The following is a 16,605-nucleotide window of genomic DNA, read 5'->3' on the forward strand; positions in this document are numbered from 1 at the left end:
GTAGTCTTGTGATCATTTTTAACTTTCAAATTAGTTATTGTTCACCTTAGTTTGCTAGCTTAGTTCAGAGTAAAAATTCAGTTTAGGACAGCTATTTAATGATAACATCGCAAAGAGTGCTGAACAGTTGTTTTAGAGGTGAAATAAAGGGAACTGTGTTTTATTTTTCTTCCACCATATGAGCTCCAGTGCCATACTCATAGCTCTATTATGTGACTGTAATTAAAAATAATCTATCATCCAGGAAGATGTTAAAGCTTCTAATCATAGTAGTGGGTGAACTGAAAAACAAAAGAAAACTCCACTTGGAAACAAACTTTTATTATTATTATTTTTCTATTAAAAAAAAATAAAGTAAAAAAAAATCAATGTTTGTGGCTTAATATTAGCAAGTAATGAGAGCCATCACTACACATGTTCCTGTTTGTGTGCCATGTATTTAATGGAGTAACATCCCTAAATTTATGAAAGGGGAAACTAAGGAACTAGGAAGTTCTCTAGGAATGTCTCCTGAAAGTTCACAACAATTTGAAGAGAGAAAGAGGCATAGATGGTAGATCTGCCAGTACAGTTCTCTGCATTGTTTTCTATTTTAAGACACATTTTTTTGTCTTTATATTTGAATCCTGTTATTAACAAGTCCTGAACTTTGTTCTTTTTTAGTTTGTTCTTTGTTCACAGTCCAGAACTCTGTTCTTTTTTTTGACCTTCCCATCTGCAAAACTGAGTAGGAAACCTCAGGAAAACATCACACAAAGTTTTCCATTAAGTTCTGATTTCTTGTATAGAGGCAGAAATTTGGTGTCAGCTCAGGCTGCCTTGTGGCATTTGTGCATTTAATCCATCAGTAAAATGAAACCTCACAGGCTAGTGTGAAAATGGTAAAATAACAGAGGTTAAAATCCTCTTCAGACCTTGAGGATCTTGTTCGGGTTTAAACAAAAGTTTAGATTGGGAATTTTGACTGCCTATCCAATTCCCCATGGCTTCTGTGGAAAATCGTTCTGCCTCAAATTTAATTGTGTCCTGCCCAATACAATAAAACGGAGGCACTATTATTCTTAGTTTCACTGGTGTTACACTAAATGTGGCGTTATCCACTTCTTGTGACAGAAATTAGTAGGTAGTAGAAAAGAAATATCCTTTTGTCCTTTAAGGATGTTCATTTGGCAATTGCTTAAGACTTTCAGCTTGTCTTTCAAGGGTCTACTCTGAATAGATGAAGACCCACATATAGGTACTTACGGGGTTAAGAAGCTGTAAAATAGCTTCTGCTATGTTAATCTGCCTGTATATGTATATGTCATGTTAGGCAAAGCATGGAAGTGTGCATTCCCTGAATTTCTAGCACACAATTTATCACTCTCTCCAAGTAAGATTTTCATGCCTGGTCTCAATTTAATTTACTCACCATTACTTAGCACTTTGTTCCCATCTTGTCTGCATACTGGAAAGGAGCAGCAGTGACATGGTGAATGCTTGTAGACTGGTGAATAATAGGATTCCTAGGAGGAGAAACATCAGTCTTGAGCTTTAGTGATACTCTTGGTTGCCAAACTTGGTGGTTCTCTCTCTCTTTTTTTTTTTTTTTTTTTCTTTAAGGAACATTTCTCTAAGGAAGAAATAATAGTAGTCCTTTAAGGAAGGAGTTTTTTAAAGGAACATTCTCTTCATCTCTTTATTGAAACATGTTTTCCAGTGTCTTTGGCCTTCAGCACCAAACCAAACCTATTTACCGTGTTTAGGTATCTATTTAAAGTTCAGTGCAGCAGATGTCAGCTCTCTTCTAAAAACTATGAAGTACTGCATGATAGTTTCTCCCTGCCAAACAGTGCTTGATATGCTAATGATGGTAGTGTTTTGTAGTAGTAGAGATACTGCTAGAATAGGAGTGATGCTAATGTTTTTCTAGAGATAGTGGTGAGCAAAGTTTGTAAGATGTGATATCCTACATTAAATGAATCAATACGGTAAAGAAAAAACAGACATAGAGGTAAGTAACAAGTTTTTTGTGTTTTTCAGTTTGTTTTTCAATTGTTTCAATGGGTCTAATGAAAATACAAATACACAATACTGCCTAATAGGGTTCTGTGACACTTAGGGGATTCATCAGCTCCTAACACTGACTTTCTGAGGTGTTGATGGCACAGTGCTTCCTGGAAGCTATTCCACAAATTGGTTTTACTTTTGATTCGTAGTGCTGGGAGGAGCCTTTTCATGGATCACTCACGGTAATGCACTGACTGGTGTTTGTATGTACAGCTGCCTGCTGGTGATAGAATCAGACTGGCTTAAACTTTAAGTTTCTTCTTTAGTGTCTGACAGTTTAGCTGAGGGTAATTTGTCTTAATTATAGCTGAGACTTGAAGGCAAGTCTTAGCTCAAGAATAGTGTGCTTTGAAGTCAGAAAATCCCTTCTTTCAGTCCCAACATGAAAAACAGTTATATGAGTTATGTGTTCAGCTGTTTTTTCCCCTGCCCCCCAAAGTGCCTTTGCTTTCTTCATCTGACACTTGCATTTGTTTGAGGATGGTCTGAAGATCATTTCTGGCTGATGCTCAACCCTTTACCCAGTATTTTATTTTTATTAGAATTTTCAAATAAAATGTTGCCTATAGCTATACACATGGTTCTAAGGAGAAATTATTAACTTCTTTGAACCAGAATCTCATAAGGGTAGACTGAAATTGTTCCATTAACACAAATGGAGTTGAGGCAGATTATACACTTTCTCTGGCTTTGGTCCTTATAAGTTTGAGCAAAGTTTGATCTAGTTATTATAGGTGCTAAGTTGGAGAGCTAGACCTCTTTTTTTTTTTTTTTTTAGGATGGAAAAGGAGCCAAATCTTTCCTCAGCTGGGTCTACAGTTAAGGCTTTCAGCACTGGCTGCCATAATGCACTCATAGACAAACTACTGACATACAAGTTAAGAGTCTGGCTGAACTTCTGGGCTCAGAGGGTTTGAGACCAGCACCATAGTGACACAAACATTGCCATTTCCAATCCAGACAAGTAGTCCTGTTCATATGGGAGTACAAACTAACTGATAAACACGGCTCAGCAGGAAGGCTTTATCTGAGCACACTTCAATGTGGTTCAATCATACTCTCTCTGCTCCACTGTCACCCATGTTTCTGGGTTTGAATTGTTGGGGAAGTTCAGTTCCCTGTGAGTGACTCTAAGGGGTTGTTAAGAATATCAAGGCAGTTTTTGCAAAAGTATAGGGGCATTTGTTTAGCTCCCTCGGGCAATTTCTGTTTTGGAAAAATGCAGACTCCCTGATGTTTCATCTACACAAAATCATAGAGTGGCTTGGGTTGGAAAGGAACTTAAAGATCATGTAGTTCCAAACCCCTGCTGTGGGCAGGGACACCACCCACTAGACCAGGTTGGCCAAGGCCCCATCCAGTCTGGTCTTGAACACCTCCAGGGATGGGACATCCACAGCTTCTCTGGGCAGCCTGTGACAGGGTCTAACCACAGATACAGTGAGGAATTTCCTCCTTACAGTGAAGATTTTCCTCCTAATGTCTAATCTGAACCTACCCTCTTTTAGTTTAAGACCATTCCCCCTAGTCCTGTCATTATCTACCCAAGTAAAAAGTCCCTCTCCATCCTTTTTATAAGACCCATTTCAGTACTGAAAGGCCACAGTGAGATCTGCCTGGAGCCTTCTCTTCTGTAGGCCGAACCTCCCCAGCTCCCTCAGCCTGTCTCCACAGGAGAGGTGCTCCGGCCCCTTGGTCATCTTTGCGGCCCTCCTCTGGACCCACTCTAACAGATCCATGTCTTTCTTGTGCTGGAGGCCCCAAACCTGGATGTAGTGCTCCAGATGAGGCTACACAAGGGCAGAGCGGAGGGGGACATCGACCTCCCTCCCCTGCTGCCCACCCCTCTGGTGATGCAGCCGAGGATGCAGTTGGCCTTCTGGGCTGCAAGCAGACACTGCTGGCTCATGTCGAGCCTTTCGTCCACCACAATCCCCAAATAAATAGTCATTACTTGCTTTAAACCGCTGGCTAGATCTGCTACATAGAATTAAAACAGCTGCCAAAGGTAGGTGGCTTCATTCCAGTGCTGGGGAAAAAAAAAAAATCCTCTTTATAGTGAATTTGAAAATCACATTGGAAGCCTATTGGATTGAAAGACATGATAGAAATGTAAGCCATTTTCATGTGTTATTATAAATGATGTTTCGGCCATTAAAAAAACAAACAAGGAACAACAAGTATATTAAGGGGATACAAAGGTTGCGGTGTGTATGGTCTCCACCAGACCCTGTTTGCTTTTGGGCAAATCAACACAGAAAACATTGTGCTTTTATCATTACCCTGATAACAGACTGTTGCAGGTGGTAAAAATTACTTGAGACTTTGAACTAGTCATGAGCGCACATGAACTGGGATCTTAGAGAAGCCTTACCTTTCCCAAAGGAGAGCCAAAATTTCCTAGAAACACCCAAAAAATGCCCCCTCACTGACAGGGCAAACTCCTTTCTCCCTGTTCTTCTTCATATTCCCCATCTTGCTCCGAGGTGTGTAGGCACTAGAGAAAATGTTTGCATTGTCTTTTCCAGCATGGGACACTTGGACAGTTTTCTGTAGTTTTCTTCTTTGAATTGGCTGCATTTAAATAAAATACATAAAACAGCTTGAGAGAGATTTCTTGCTTGGAAAATGTCATCCTGAATGACCATCACTGGCTAAAGAGCTAAGTGGCAGAAAATTCAGTCCTCCCATAGGAAATGCTGAGGAACCGCACCTGTAGATGGCAGTTGGTTTCACCTGGGGTGTACACCAAGAAGATAAATGAGCAAGAAGTGATTCATAAGAAGACTTGGAGGGAATGGAAAGACTGCATAGAGTTAGTGCATATGGCAATTATGTAGACACAGAGTCACAAAAGGAAGTTTGAAATTGTCCCAAATGATGTGGAAGTCAGGGCACAAAAACAGTGTGACAAAGTAAATGATATTCCCTTGCTGGTGTGGGCTGGCCGTTTCCCGTTGCTATCAAATCTTGTAGGTTTTACTCATATGCAACTTGACTGATTCATACTCATTTAAATACACCAAAAGTGCTTAATAATATTACTGGCCTTTTCTAGTCTGTCTGCAAAAGCAGTGATATTTAATAGCAAATTCATTGTTACTCTATAAGGAAGTTTTACCATAAAGGTCACCAAATTTGGTCAGTGCATTTTAATTTGTACACACGGTAAAGGTCATATTCCTCACTGGTATTGCAATAACACAGTCTGTTTACTATCTTATCAGAAATGATTGTGTATAACTTAGCTGAGGGATTTTACCAGCGTAAATGGAATATAAGAACAAAAACAATAATGATGAAGACACTGGTGGAAGTGTAAGGGGAATTTTTCCCTCTGTATGTTTACATACCGCTTGAAGGTAAACATACATCTGTGGTCTGATTTTCTGCTGCGTTACTACAATATTTCCTTTTTTTTTTTCTTTTTTTTTTTTTCCCCACGAGAGCTTCACAGCCTTCAGCAGAGTTCCTGCTGGTGTATATTGGAGTGACAGTAGTTTCAGATTTATAATATCATTTCTGTATAAACATGTCCAAATGTTAATAAGGACCTGGACTCCCAATCCAGCAGACCTCAAATTAGCTTTCAAAATGCGTATTAAGGGCATAGACAAATGCTTTAGTGCAATTCCAAATGACCTCCAAGGGCAGGGTGAATGAAATTGTACGAACCTCTTTAATGTCACAAAACCCTCTCTACAGAGATTTGCATAAAAAATGTCCCATTTTATGTCAAACAGATTTGTTAATCCTACAGTGAAGGAAACAGTACTTGAAAATTAATCAAGGTGAGTTTTCATTGCCCGACAGGCCCTCAAAAGGACCTGACCCAACGACTGGAGGCTGTTAGTATATGGTTTCTAAATTGAATCAATTTTGGTTTATTGTTTTATTGTGTGGTTTTATCTTTTTTTTTTTTTTTTTTTTTTTTCCTTTATGGGTTTGCAGGAGATAGATCTCTATAACAGAGGTAACTCTGATGATTCTTTGGACAACTAGTGGAATTGTTCTTCCAGAAGCCCATGCAACACTGGCTCTGATGGAAAATACTTCATTGTTTGCTCATTATTTAAAAACTGTGTTTAAAATATGCACAAGCATTTCTGCAGGTAAAAATGGATAGCCTTACTGGGTCCTTCTGTACTGAGTACAGGATGGCTTGTTTGCTCACTTACCATAATAACCAAAGAAATGAAGACTGAAAAATAGACCTCCTTTCCCGTGTGGCATATTCTTGCCCATATAACCTAACTGAAAAGTCTGGAGTATGTCAAATATTTACACTGTCTGACATTGCAGGAGGGAGGGACAAAGGTGCCTGCTCTTGGGCTAACCATCTCGGGTGATGCTATTTCTTTGATATCCTCATCCCTATCCTAGTCCATACCCTATGAACAGGGAAAGATGTAATAAGGAGGCAAGATATTGGTGAGATTGATGAAGCTAATGACAGCAGCCTACCCAGGGCTTTTGTCCTGCAGGAGACCTAGGAAATGCCACAGCCCTGGAGTTGCACGGTATGTCTCTACTCTGAAGCAGTGTCTTATGCCCAGGAGAGACGACCTGTACTAGTACAGATCCCTGCCTGAACTAAACTGCATTTGTAGGGCTTTTGGCCTCTTTCCTAAAGCCAGTTCTAAAATCTCTATTTTCCCTGTAGACTCAAAAGTTTCCATGCGTTGTTATATACTGTGAGGTCACTAGTGACGGGGAAAAAATGCAGTGTACATTATAAGCAATCCATGGAGGGTAGAGAAGCATGATGCTGCTTTTCCATATGTGAGTCAAAAAAATTATATAGAAACAGTTTTCTATGGACCCACTCTCCTTTTATTAATGCTTTGCCCCTAGCCAGCATTTGAATCTCTAGCAACGAAACATTTCTTTCCTCTTTGTAACTGCATTTACTTTACTTCATCTTTCCAAGATGAAACTTGCTTTTCTGGGCCTACGGCAGTATTGGGCTTTAATAGTTTTTAATGACTTAACTATCTGTTGTGACATAATTAAAATGTCTTTTAACATTTCACCCCCAAGAGAGAAATATCTTCTAAGCTGTAAAACATGACCTGCAGCTTCCTTTATGAAACAATGAGGGAAAGGTTTCTTCCAGGCTCAGTCACATCCACTTCTCCTGTCAATATAAAGTACTCCTTAGCTGTGTCCCTAAATAGCCTTGCTCGTTCCTTCTCTGCTTTTCACTCCTCACTGTTTCACATGTGTGTTTAAAGAGCTTCTGTCAGGATTAAAATATATCTTTACCTATACTGTGTTACTAAAAATCCCTGAGAGCCTAGCAAAAATAACTGTAAAAAAAAGACATTTCTTCTCACTGCAGGATTAGGTGGTTGGAGGTGATTTTTCTTTTTTTTCTTTTTTTTTTTTTTTTTGTTGGAGGGGGTTGTATCCCACATTGTATTCTTTTCATCTTGAGCAAATGTTAATAACGAAAATAGCTCCAGTTTAATCAACAGGTGCCTTGTATTATGGAAAATGGTCTTAACAGCAGTTTGGAGCAGAGCTATAAAACCAGAGTAGTGCAACAGCATACCATTCAAGGTTCAGAATAAACTAATATCATTAAAATAAAATCAGATAATACTGCTTGCAGTTGTTTGTCCTACATTTTCCACCAGAAAATAATTCTTTCTTGTTGCCTTAAATTTGGCCCAAATTTGGCCTGAAATTATGTGTCAAGATGATTTCCATATCTCTATTTATTTATGCATTTTAATGGATAGTTAAGGGTAGTCAGTGTTTTCCAAAATGGAGTTCCTGTTGTCCTGAGGGCTTCCCCTACTGAAGACCAGAAAAGTCAAGTAGAATAAGCAGCAGCGTTAATGCAGACAATCTAAAAGAAAGATCTCCAGCAGCTGAGAAGTGAAAGAGTTGGAAAAAGACGAGTGAAATCAACTGTGGATTAGTTGGATGCATGGAAAATGTTATAAAAATGCAAAGCTCCCTGAAGAATTATGTCCAGAAATAAATGAATCATGTTACAGTTTGTGATTTTTTTTAACCTTTTCTTAATCTTTCTGTGGATGTATTTTTGCTGTTCTGCGACTACTAATTTTGAGGCAGAAACCTCGTAGTACCTTTCTCAGAGCAGTAAGGATCTTGCCCTGGGGAGAAGTGATCTTTGGCTTTCCAAATCTGCATTTGTAAGTGTAGATTGACCTTGATTCAAGAGATGGCATCATGATTACATAACCACATTGATATTTGGGATGGATGGTAATCGTTATATGATTCTACTGTCATGAAAGCTCCCACAGGAATATCAGGAGCTTGGTGTTAAGTGAAAGGTTTAAACATTTTTGTGGTCTCATTTGAGCATGACTTTGATAGATGTCCTAAGAAAAACTAAGCTAATAAGTAAAAATGATATATACAGGGTGTACACAGTGTGATAATTACCCATTTACTGAACAAGGTAGAGATCTTGATGGGGAAAATATTTTTTTACTACTTGTATATGCATACCTGAAAAACCTGAACCATAGCACATCCTAGCTATAGAGTGCGTAAATTTCTTATGGTGATGTGTTTCCAGTATGCCTTGGTGCTTTAGGGTTATTAAAGATATATGTATTATTTTTTTTTTGTCTTCCAACTTGCCTCCACAATTATGGTGGCATTAAGACATTGTATATAATCTCAGGTTAGCAATCACTCTCTGTTAACCTATATCAGGGATAATAACTAGAGTTTATGTGTAATATTATTATGTATGCTGTTTATTATTGTATATTTTTGTAACATTTGGGTAAGGGTGCCCATGCCATGGTCTGCAGATCCTATCTGCTGAACAGAACAATCTGTTGCCCTTCCTGCTATGTGCTAACATCCTTCTCCACTAATAAGGGCTCTGATAAGCTTGCAAGAGCCATGTGAACAATCTAGGTCTTGAGGGATCAAGTTATACGTGAAGGGCTGCTGGCACAGTCCTTTCCATGGCAGCATGTGCATCTGTACCTTGAAGGCAACCACTGCCTTTTGCTAGTATATCAGTATTTTTGCATCTAAGTGACAAAAAGCAGTTGGGGTATATGGCCATCCTTCCTCAGTGTGTGTAGAAAAGCTTGTGGCAATGGTCAGGATTCAGAGGCTGTGTTTCTACTGCTCCTACAGCACATGCAGATTTATGAGTGGAGACTAAAGGGACTCAAAGAACTGAACATTTTCCTTACTGAAATATAAACTAAAGAAAGAACTCAGAATTAACAGGAGAATCCTGCAGTACGTTATATGGCTGCGAAGGACAGTAATACTTAATCCAATAAGAGATGTTGTAAACATAGTAGGAATCATTATCCTGACTTACCAGCCAGGACAAGGTCATAAAATGTGAACCAAATACCACAATACAGGCTTGGCTGCATCTCTCCTACCCTCTGATTAGTCTGTTTATGGTCCAGTTTGTTGCTTGCCTTAACATCATTTAAAAGAAAAAGAAAATAAAAAGAGTGTGTAAAGTACAAAATAAGAGTGAATGTAACTTTGCAATGATAGAAAGAGCAAAACAAGGGAACCTCTCTGCAAATGGACGGATGTAAAAACCATATGAAGTAATACCATACAGCCTTTGAAACTCTCATTAGGAATATTAGACTGCTGCTGGAATCTAAGTGACCTATTAGCATCCTCTCTCTGCTGACAGAACAAAGGCTCTGGCATTGTAGAAGTGGACGAGGACATCTAGGTGTTTTAAGATAATCTGCAGTTTTAAGCAGAGGTTTCCTGGTTTACCTTGGAATTAACTGAGGTTAAAAGAAAAGAGGATGCTGTAGCAGCCCTGTTATCTCATGCACTCCATTTTAAGAATGCATCTAAGTTATCTAAGACTGCAAGAACCACTGTGAAGAAACATCATTTAGTGGGTGAAAAAGGTTGTTAAAGAGAGAGAACTAGTCCAACCATATTCTTCCCAATAAATAAGTCACAAGAAACTGATCAAAAAGTGTGAACAAAGGGGTGCCCCCAAGCAGAGTTTTAGGGCAGGGGGAATAGTCTCGCTCCACTCAGTCCTGCCTTGCATTCCTGATAAAAAGATCCTTCTTAACACATGCAAATGGAGAGATATATTCACAGCATCTATTTTTTTTTTCCAAACTCAAAGAAAACATTTCTGTGTGAGTAATTGAAAAGCAAATGGAGAACCAAGATGGATCATTGATTATCTGCTATGGACGTAGGGCAACATGGCATTTGTATTTCATAAGAAATAATAACCTGGAAATCCACACTTTAATAAAAGCCACCAGTTCAGTTGGTGATTTTTTCTAGAGGAGAGGACAGACCGTGAATTACAGAGTTCCCCACTGGAAGTGCATCTCCAGCTCTTCATACAAAAATGTATAGGCTCCAGGAGGGTTGCAAGAGAAGGAAGCAGTGGGCTTTGAAGCATAGATGGAGGAGATGAGTTCCCTGGCACTTGCAGTGTAGGCCAAAACTTCTGTTGAAGAAGATAGCTGTAGGGAACAACAGCTCTATTGGAAACGTAATTCAGTGCAGAGAGGTGTAAACTGGTTAGCAAAGAATTTCAAACAGACCGTCAGGGCTGATTATACCAGTTAGGGAAAGAATGGAAGGAAAAATAGATCAGGAGTATTAACATAGTATTTCCAGTGAGATAGTTGTTTTAGTTGAAAGGTAAAGAACTCTGCACAAATGTGGTTGGTTTATCAGGGCAAGATGTTGTTTTCAGGACTGGTGTCTAGTTGATATGGTCTCAAGGAAAATGTGGGAACTTACTCCATGTTTCATAGCCATTATTTTTTGTGAGTCAGATAAAAGGATTCCTGACAGAGTGGGATTGCAAAGAGCTATTTCACACTGTGAAGAGCTGCCATAGATTGCAAAGAGCAGCCTTTGAGAAACAGCCTTGAGACAGGTTGAGAGCTTGTAGATAAAAATTAAGGACCAGAACAATAAAGGACACCTTGGGGTTGGGGTCTACTACAGGCCATGTGATCAAAGGTTGCCTGTTGATGGGACCTTCCTACTTCAGCTACGATAAGCATTGCACTCGCACGCTCTCATCCTGATGGGGGATTTCATGCACCCAGATATCTTCTGGGAAAGCTACACAGCAGGCTGTAAGACTCCTGGAGTGCACTGAGGATAAATTCCTGGTCTAGGTATTAGACAGACCAACCAGAGAAGCATTACTGGACCTGGTGCTTACCAATGCAGACCAACTTATTAAAGAGGTTAAGATTGGAGGTAGTCTGGGCTGCAGTGACCACTCCCTGGTTGAGTTTGTGATCTCAAAGAATCACTGGGCCTGGCAAAGAAATAGTGAAGCAATAGTGAACTGCAAGTTTGCAGACAACACCAAGCTGAGTGGTGCAGTTGATACACCAGAAGGAAGGGATGCCATCCAAAGGGACCTAGACAAGCTTGAGAAGTCATCCCACATGAACCTAATGAGGTTCAACAAGTCCAAGTGCAAGGTGCTGCACCTGGGTTGGGGCAATCTTGGACATGAGTACAGACTGGGAGAAGAACTCATTGAGATCAGCCCTGCGGAGAAGGACTTGGTGGTTCTGGTGGATAAAAGGCTCGACATGGGCCAGCAGTGCAGAGAAGGTGATTGTATTTAAGAGGATTTCCCTTGTAAAGGGAGATTCAGGATCATCCAGCAGGATGTATCAGTTTACAAAGACACAAGTCCACTGTGTTGTATTGACGTGTTTCAGATAGTCACAGCAATGGAAGAATTCTATCATGAATCTACCCTCCATCTTCTCATTCAGAAATCCATACATTTATTTCTTTGTCTTTCTCCTTTTTTCAGCTACGAGCCAGGAAGATGAAGTGCTGTCTTCTCTCTGCTGCTTTGGCCGTTCTGCTCTTCATTGTCATAATCATCGCGGTCTCAGTCAAACGCTGATCTGGTGACTGCTTCCACAGGTAAAAGCCTTTAACTAACTTTTCTCATACTCTGTAAGGTAGTTGGGAGACAACTCAGGAACCTGATAATGGTAAGAAAGATTTATCTTAGCTTGTGGGTTCAGGTCTGGCCTAGGAAAATTATTTCCTTTAAAGGACATTTGAGCTTGGAAATAGAATACTTAGTGGATTCTTAAATGTATGCCAAGGTGGTATTCAAACTAAACATCTTTTTTATCCTTTTCTCTGCTGATTATGTTGTATTTGTTTGTTTGTTTTTAATATGTGGATTTTTAGAAATACTAGTTAATATATCCTAAATCCACTAAATTTGAAGTGCAGAAATGGTGTTAAAGACCCCAGATTGGCAATCAGGGTCAGGAATAGCAATCTGGCATCCTACAGATATGCTGAGATGTTGCAAAGTGCACCCAGAGAGATGCTGGAGCCAAAGTCTCCTGAGGAGCACAGGAGATTGCAGTACAGACAATAAAAAAAAAAAAAAGGGTTTCTGGTGATCATTGCTCTGGATCCATCCCTAAAAGAAGTATTAATCTTTACTGGAGAGACTAGGCTGTAAGCTTTCCAAGATAGATGGGATGTAAAAACAACTTTCTAGAAGCAAAAGAAATATCCTCTAAGAGGAAACCATAAGGCCAAAAAGAAAAAAAAAAATGTTTTGCTTTTCTCATTCCTCATTACTTTAGGAGACTCAGTTGTTTCACCTTTAATCCCTGTATGATACAAAGCATTTCTAGGTGTCTGTTTCTTTAGAAGGTTGGCAGGCCATTATTCATGGAAAGTTTATCAGATTTACAGGATTTCTACCACCGGGCTCTGATGTTCCATCTCCGCGTGTCTGCTGCCATAGCAAGGTTTCTAACTGGTAATGCCAGAACCCAAGAGTATCAGTTGGACTTTCCCCCAGGCTGCAGCTAGGACCCCTAGGCAGAAAGCAAAGAGGGTGCAAGGACGACTTTTAGTTTAGAGACCTCTCCTGTCCCACACAAATTTGTGTGAAGCCTGTGTGATATCACTCCTGTACTTAGTAGATACTGCATTATACTGAGGCTCACTGAGACCTTTTCTATAATTCAAGCAGAGATTTCTTAGTCTGAACTCTCTTCTGGAATGACCATGGAGAAAGCAAAAAGGATTGATAGATTTTGTTTATTGCTTCCCTGTGTCTGGTAAGGCTGTCCTTCCATCTCAAAATGAAGTCATTGCGCTTTAATATGCCTTCTTTCTAAAATGTGCTATCAAAAGAAATAGCAGGTGTTCGTTCAAAATAAACCCAGAAAGACAATTCTTCACAAAACGTATACTTACGCTGTGGAACTACTTCCTGTATGACGTTATGGATGCCAAAATTTGGGTAGAAAAAGGGCTTGGACCATCAAGTAGCAGCTTGCTGGTTCTGCATGAGGATATTCATGAGCCCTGTATCTTCACTTGCATACTTACCTAAGTTTTTGGCCACTGCTGAAGTGGGGAAGGTGTCTGTGAAGTGGACCTTAAGACAAAAGAATGTGGATGTTCTTGGGGTCTTTTTATTATAATATATATGTGCATATATTATATATATATATATATTTATGCCTCTTTTACATGACACGCGCTGCTTAGGGATGCAGATAGTGATCTGTCCTGCTGATTTAAATATAGAGTAACTACAATAATTTTAGTTGCATTACTCTGGTTTTACTCTGCATTAATCTGGTTTGAAAATGTGATCCCTCATGGCAATTTATAAGATAATAAAATTTGGTTCATATATGCTTAAATATTCTCAACTACTAGAAATCACAAATCTTATCAACAGTTGACTAAATCTAGACACATTTTAATTTAAATCCCTTAAGCAGATAGTCAGAGAACCAAAATATTCTAACAATAAAACTTCATCCAAAAGCTAGATCTAATCTTCTGCTAAAAGATCCATGTCTTGAGGGAAGTGAACCTAGAGATCTTAATGAAAGCCCCAGGAAAAATACAATGCCGTACTTTGTCTCATCAGTTGGGAAAATAATTATTATGTTTAAAGCATGAGTTACTTTCCAGCAGTACAAGTTCAGGCAAAAAATGTACAGAGTTATATTGAAAAAAAAAAAGTATATTTTCTAATCATTATAAACTGTTCTTAATCCACATTGACTCCAAATGTTGTACAGCAGATTTCACATTTAGATTTAGAAGATTTCAAATCCGGAGCATTTTCAGGATTTCCTTGTCCATGTTTCAACTACCTCAACAAACTGTTTCATATAAAACCCCCTTGCATACTGTAGGGAGATAGAGAGCAGCTGGGTTTTAGTATATAGCTCGACATGACAGTTCAGATAAAATAAAGGGAAGAAAGCGAGTTAGGGAACTGGTTACAAAATACTCTGAATTGGCAAAGGACACATAACTGAATAAAATCCCAGGTTTAGTAATGGCCAACCAGAACTTCCATTTAACACATCACCAAACAATTTTTTTCTGTGCTGGATCAGGAAGAATCCAAAAGAAATGCCACCAAGTACCCCACTGAAGCAGTTCAAGCCCAATCTGCATGATATTCAGGCTGTGTTTCTTTAAGTTTCACAAGTACAGCTACACTGAGAAATCTGAAGGTCACTGTGCAGTGAGTTAAAGGACTGAAATGACGCCATTAGTATCTATGATCACTAATGATCATTATGATCATTAACATTAAAAGCTGCTTCTTTTCTTTTCCTTATTTCTATTTTCTCAATAATGATGCTGAATCAACAGCTCTCTTCAAAAAGACAAAAAAGCACTTATTTTCTCACCACAAATCAGACATGAATTTGGCAGAAGTGCCATTACTTCCATAGGAAAGATCATTTAGCGAATCTTGAAAAACACAAAACACTTTTTCCCGTGACTTTCCCAAGCAGCAGTGGCACCATCAGCTGCTGCCTAAGTGCGTGCAGAGAGACCAGCTGTTCAGGAGAGCTCTGAGCCCTGACTTCTGCCTGGCGAAGCCCTTGCTGTAAGTATGTCACTGCTCCCTTAGGGCGGTTTAGTCTGGCAGAGAGAGTAGAGCATCTACGGAGGACGTGGAGAAGCTCCTGGGGACTTATGTCTTTATGTTTGTTTGCTGACACCTCAGGAAAATAGCCCAGGAACTTTTGGGTCACGTTGCTCATATTGTAGCAACATCGCAGCTGCTCTTTTTGCTGTTATTTTACATCAGTAAACCTCTTAAAAGGACAGTATCACAGTCGCAGTCTGAAAGAAGTCCCTCATTTAACAATGTCTTTGTCTAAACTCACGATTTCTTAGCCTAAATAGACCTTCTGTGTCCTCTGTAGTTTTTGACTCATTTAGATAAGTGTACAATTGCACAAAATGGTGAGCAAGACTGCTGGAATCTTAAGTCCAAGGCATTTTTTTGATAGGAAAAAAGAGGTGGCAAAATTTGAGAAAGATGCTATATGTACATGACATTTGGGAAATACGCTTTCCAATGAGAACTAAATCATCTCCATGTATTTATCCAAAGAAAGAGAGAAAGATAGATGGCTTAACTGTAGCAGACCCTTGTTTTTTGGAAGAAGTCATTGCAGCAGAAGGTGCCTTCCCTGCTTCTAAGACACACTTCAGTCAGACAAAGGTTGCTGGAATGAGTACATGGACTTTGTAAGGTCCTTAAGCCCTGTGAATTTACTCTTCTTTCTAGCATTAGGATGTTTCAGTTACGGTTACTGATGCACTGTTTGACTGTGATCCACAGCTATGGAAGAGCAGAGCAACAGCCAAGTGTACAAGAGATCATTGAGCACAATTTTCTCCCAGCCCACATCAACTAGAAGTTAGAAGACTTCCTAATCCAGGAAGTAGTTCGTTAACAACCACTGATGCATTCCTTTCCTGTTAATTTGACCAGTTCTATATTGGACCATCACAAACTTCTAAAAAATATACTGAGCAAGGAGTTCCACTCTTATTGCAATCAATAGGTAAACTTTAGTGTACAGTTAAAAATCCCTCTTGGTCAGCAGGGCTGTAGTCCATACGGAAAAGCAATAATCAGGCTCCAGGTATCTGTTTCCTGAACAAGCAACTGTCTTGTTTTGAATTTAAATTGAATTAATCTTTCTAGAAAACTGGAAAATATTGTTTTAATTTGTTTATTTTTTTTCTCCTTTGCAATCACAATTTTCTTTGCCTAATTCATTTACTGGCTTATTACGTGGTTAAATGTTTTCTGTATCCTGACCAATGAGAATGAGATTCAGACAACTGATTTCATACAGTCCATCTTTTTGCCCTCAAAGGGCAAAACAAAGACAGTTTTATTTCATTGTTTTGCTTTTGCTTTTTAACTTAATATCACGGGGCTTTACTTATTGTCTCTGTCTTTCCAAGTCTATATATGGTTAAATAACTACACATGTGTTTCAGTTTTCAAGCTTGTTTCAGTGTCTTGAGCTCTGTGGGGTTCTTAATATTTTTGACAGCTATCATTCAAACTCTAAAATAATTCACCCCTATTCCCAGGCTGTGGTGTTACTGCCATGCTTTCCCTGAAGCACAATCAGAAATCAATAACTTTTCAATATCTTCTTTTCTCTTTGTTTCCTATTTTGTAAAGTTTCCTATATTTACAGTCAGGTGTCATTTTTTGTCAATTCAATACTTGTGCTTTAG

General features: G+C 39.1%; 1 protein-coding gene across 9 annotated transcripts in view; it reads left to right on the forward strand.

Moving 5' to 3' along the window:
• The window catches only part of TSNARE1 (t-SNARE domain containing 1), a 471,236-nt gene that overhangs the window by 398,922 nt on the left and 55,709 nt on the right, over positions 1-16,605 (forward strand). For all 9 annotated transcript variants that reach the window (XR_014579369.1, XM_083823324.1, XM_083823323.1 and 6 more), the window contains one exon: positions 11,852-11,967. Coding sequence is in view for 8 of the 9 variants with exons in the window: in XM_083823324.1 (XP_083679450.1) it covers positions 11,852-11,947 (96 nt within the window). In the remaining variant the exon portion in view is untranslated. The remainder of the gene's footprint in view (positions 1-11,851; positions 11,968-16,605) is intronic.

The sequence above is a fragment of the Anser anser genome (genome assembly GCF_964211835.1).
Source record: "Anser anser genome assembly, chromosome: 2".
NCBI lineage: Eukaryota > Metazoa > Chordata > Aves > Anseriformes > Anatidae > Anser > Anser anser.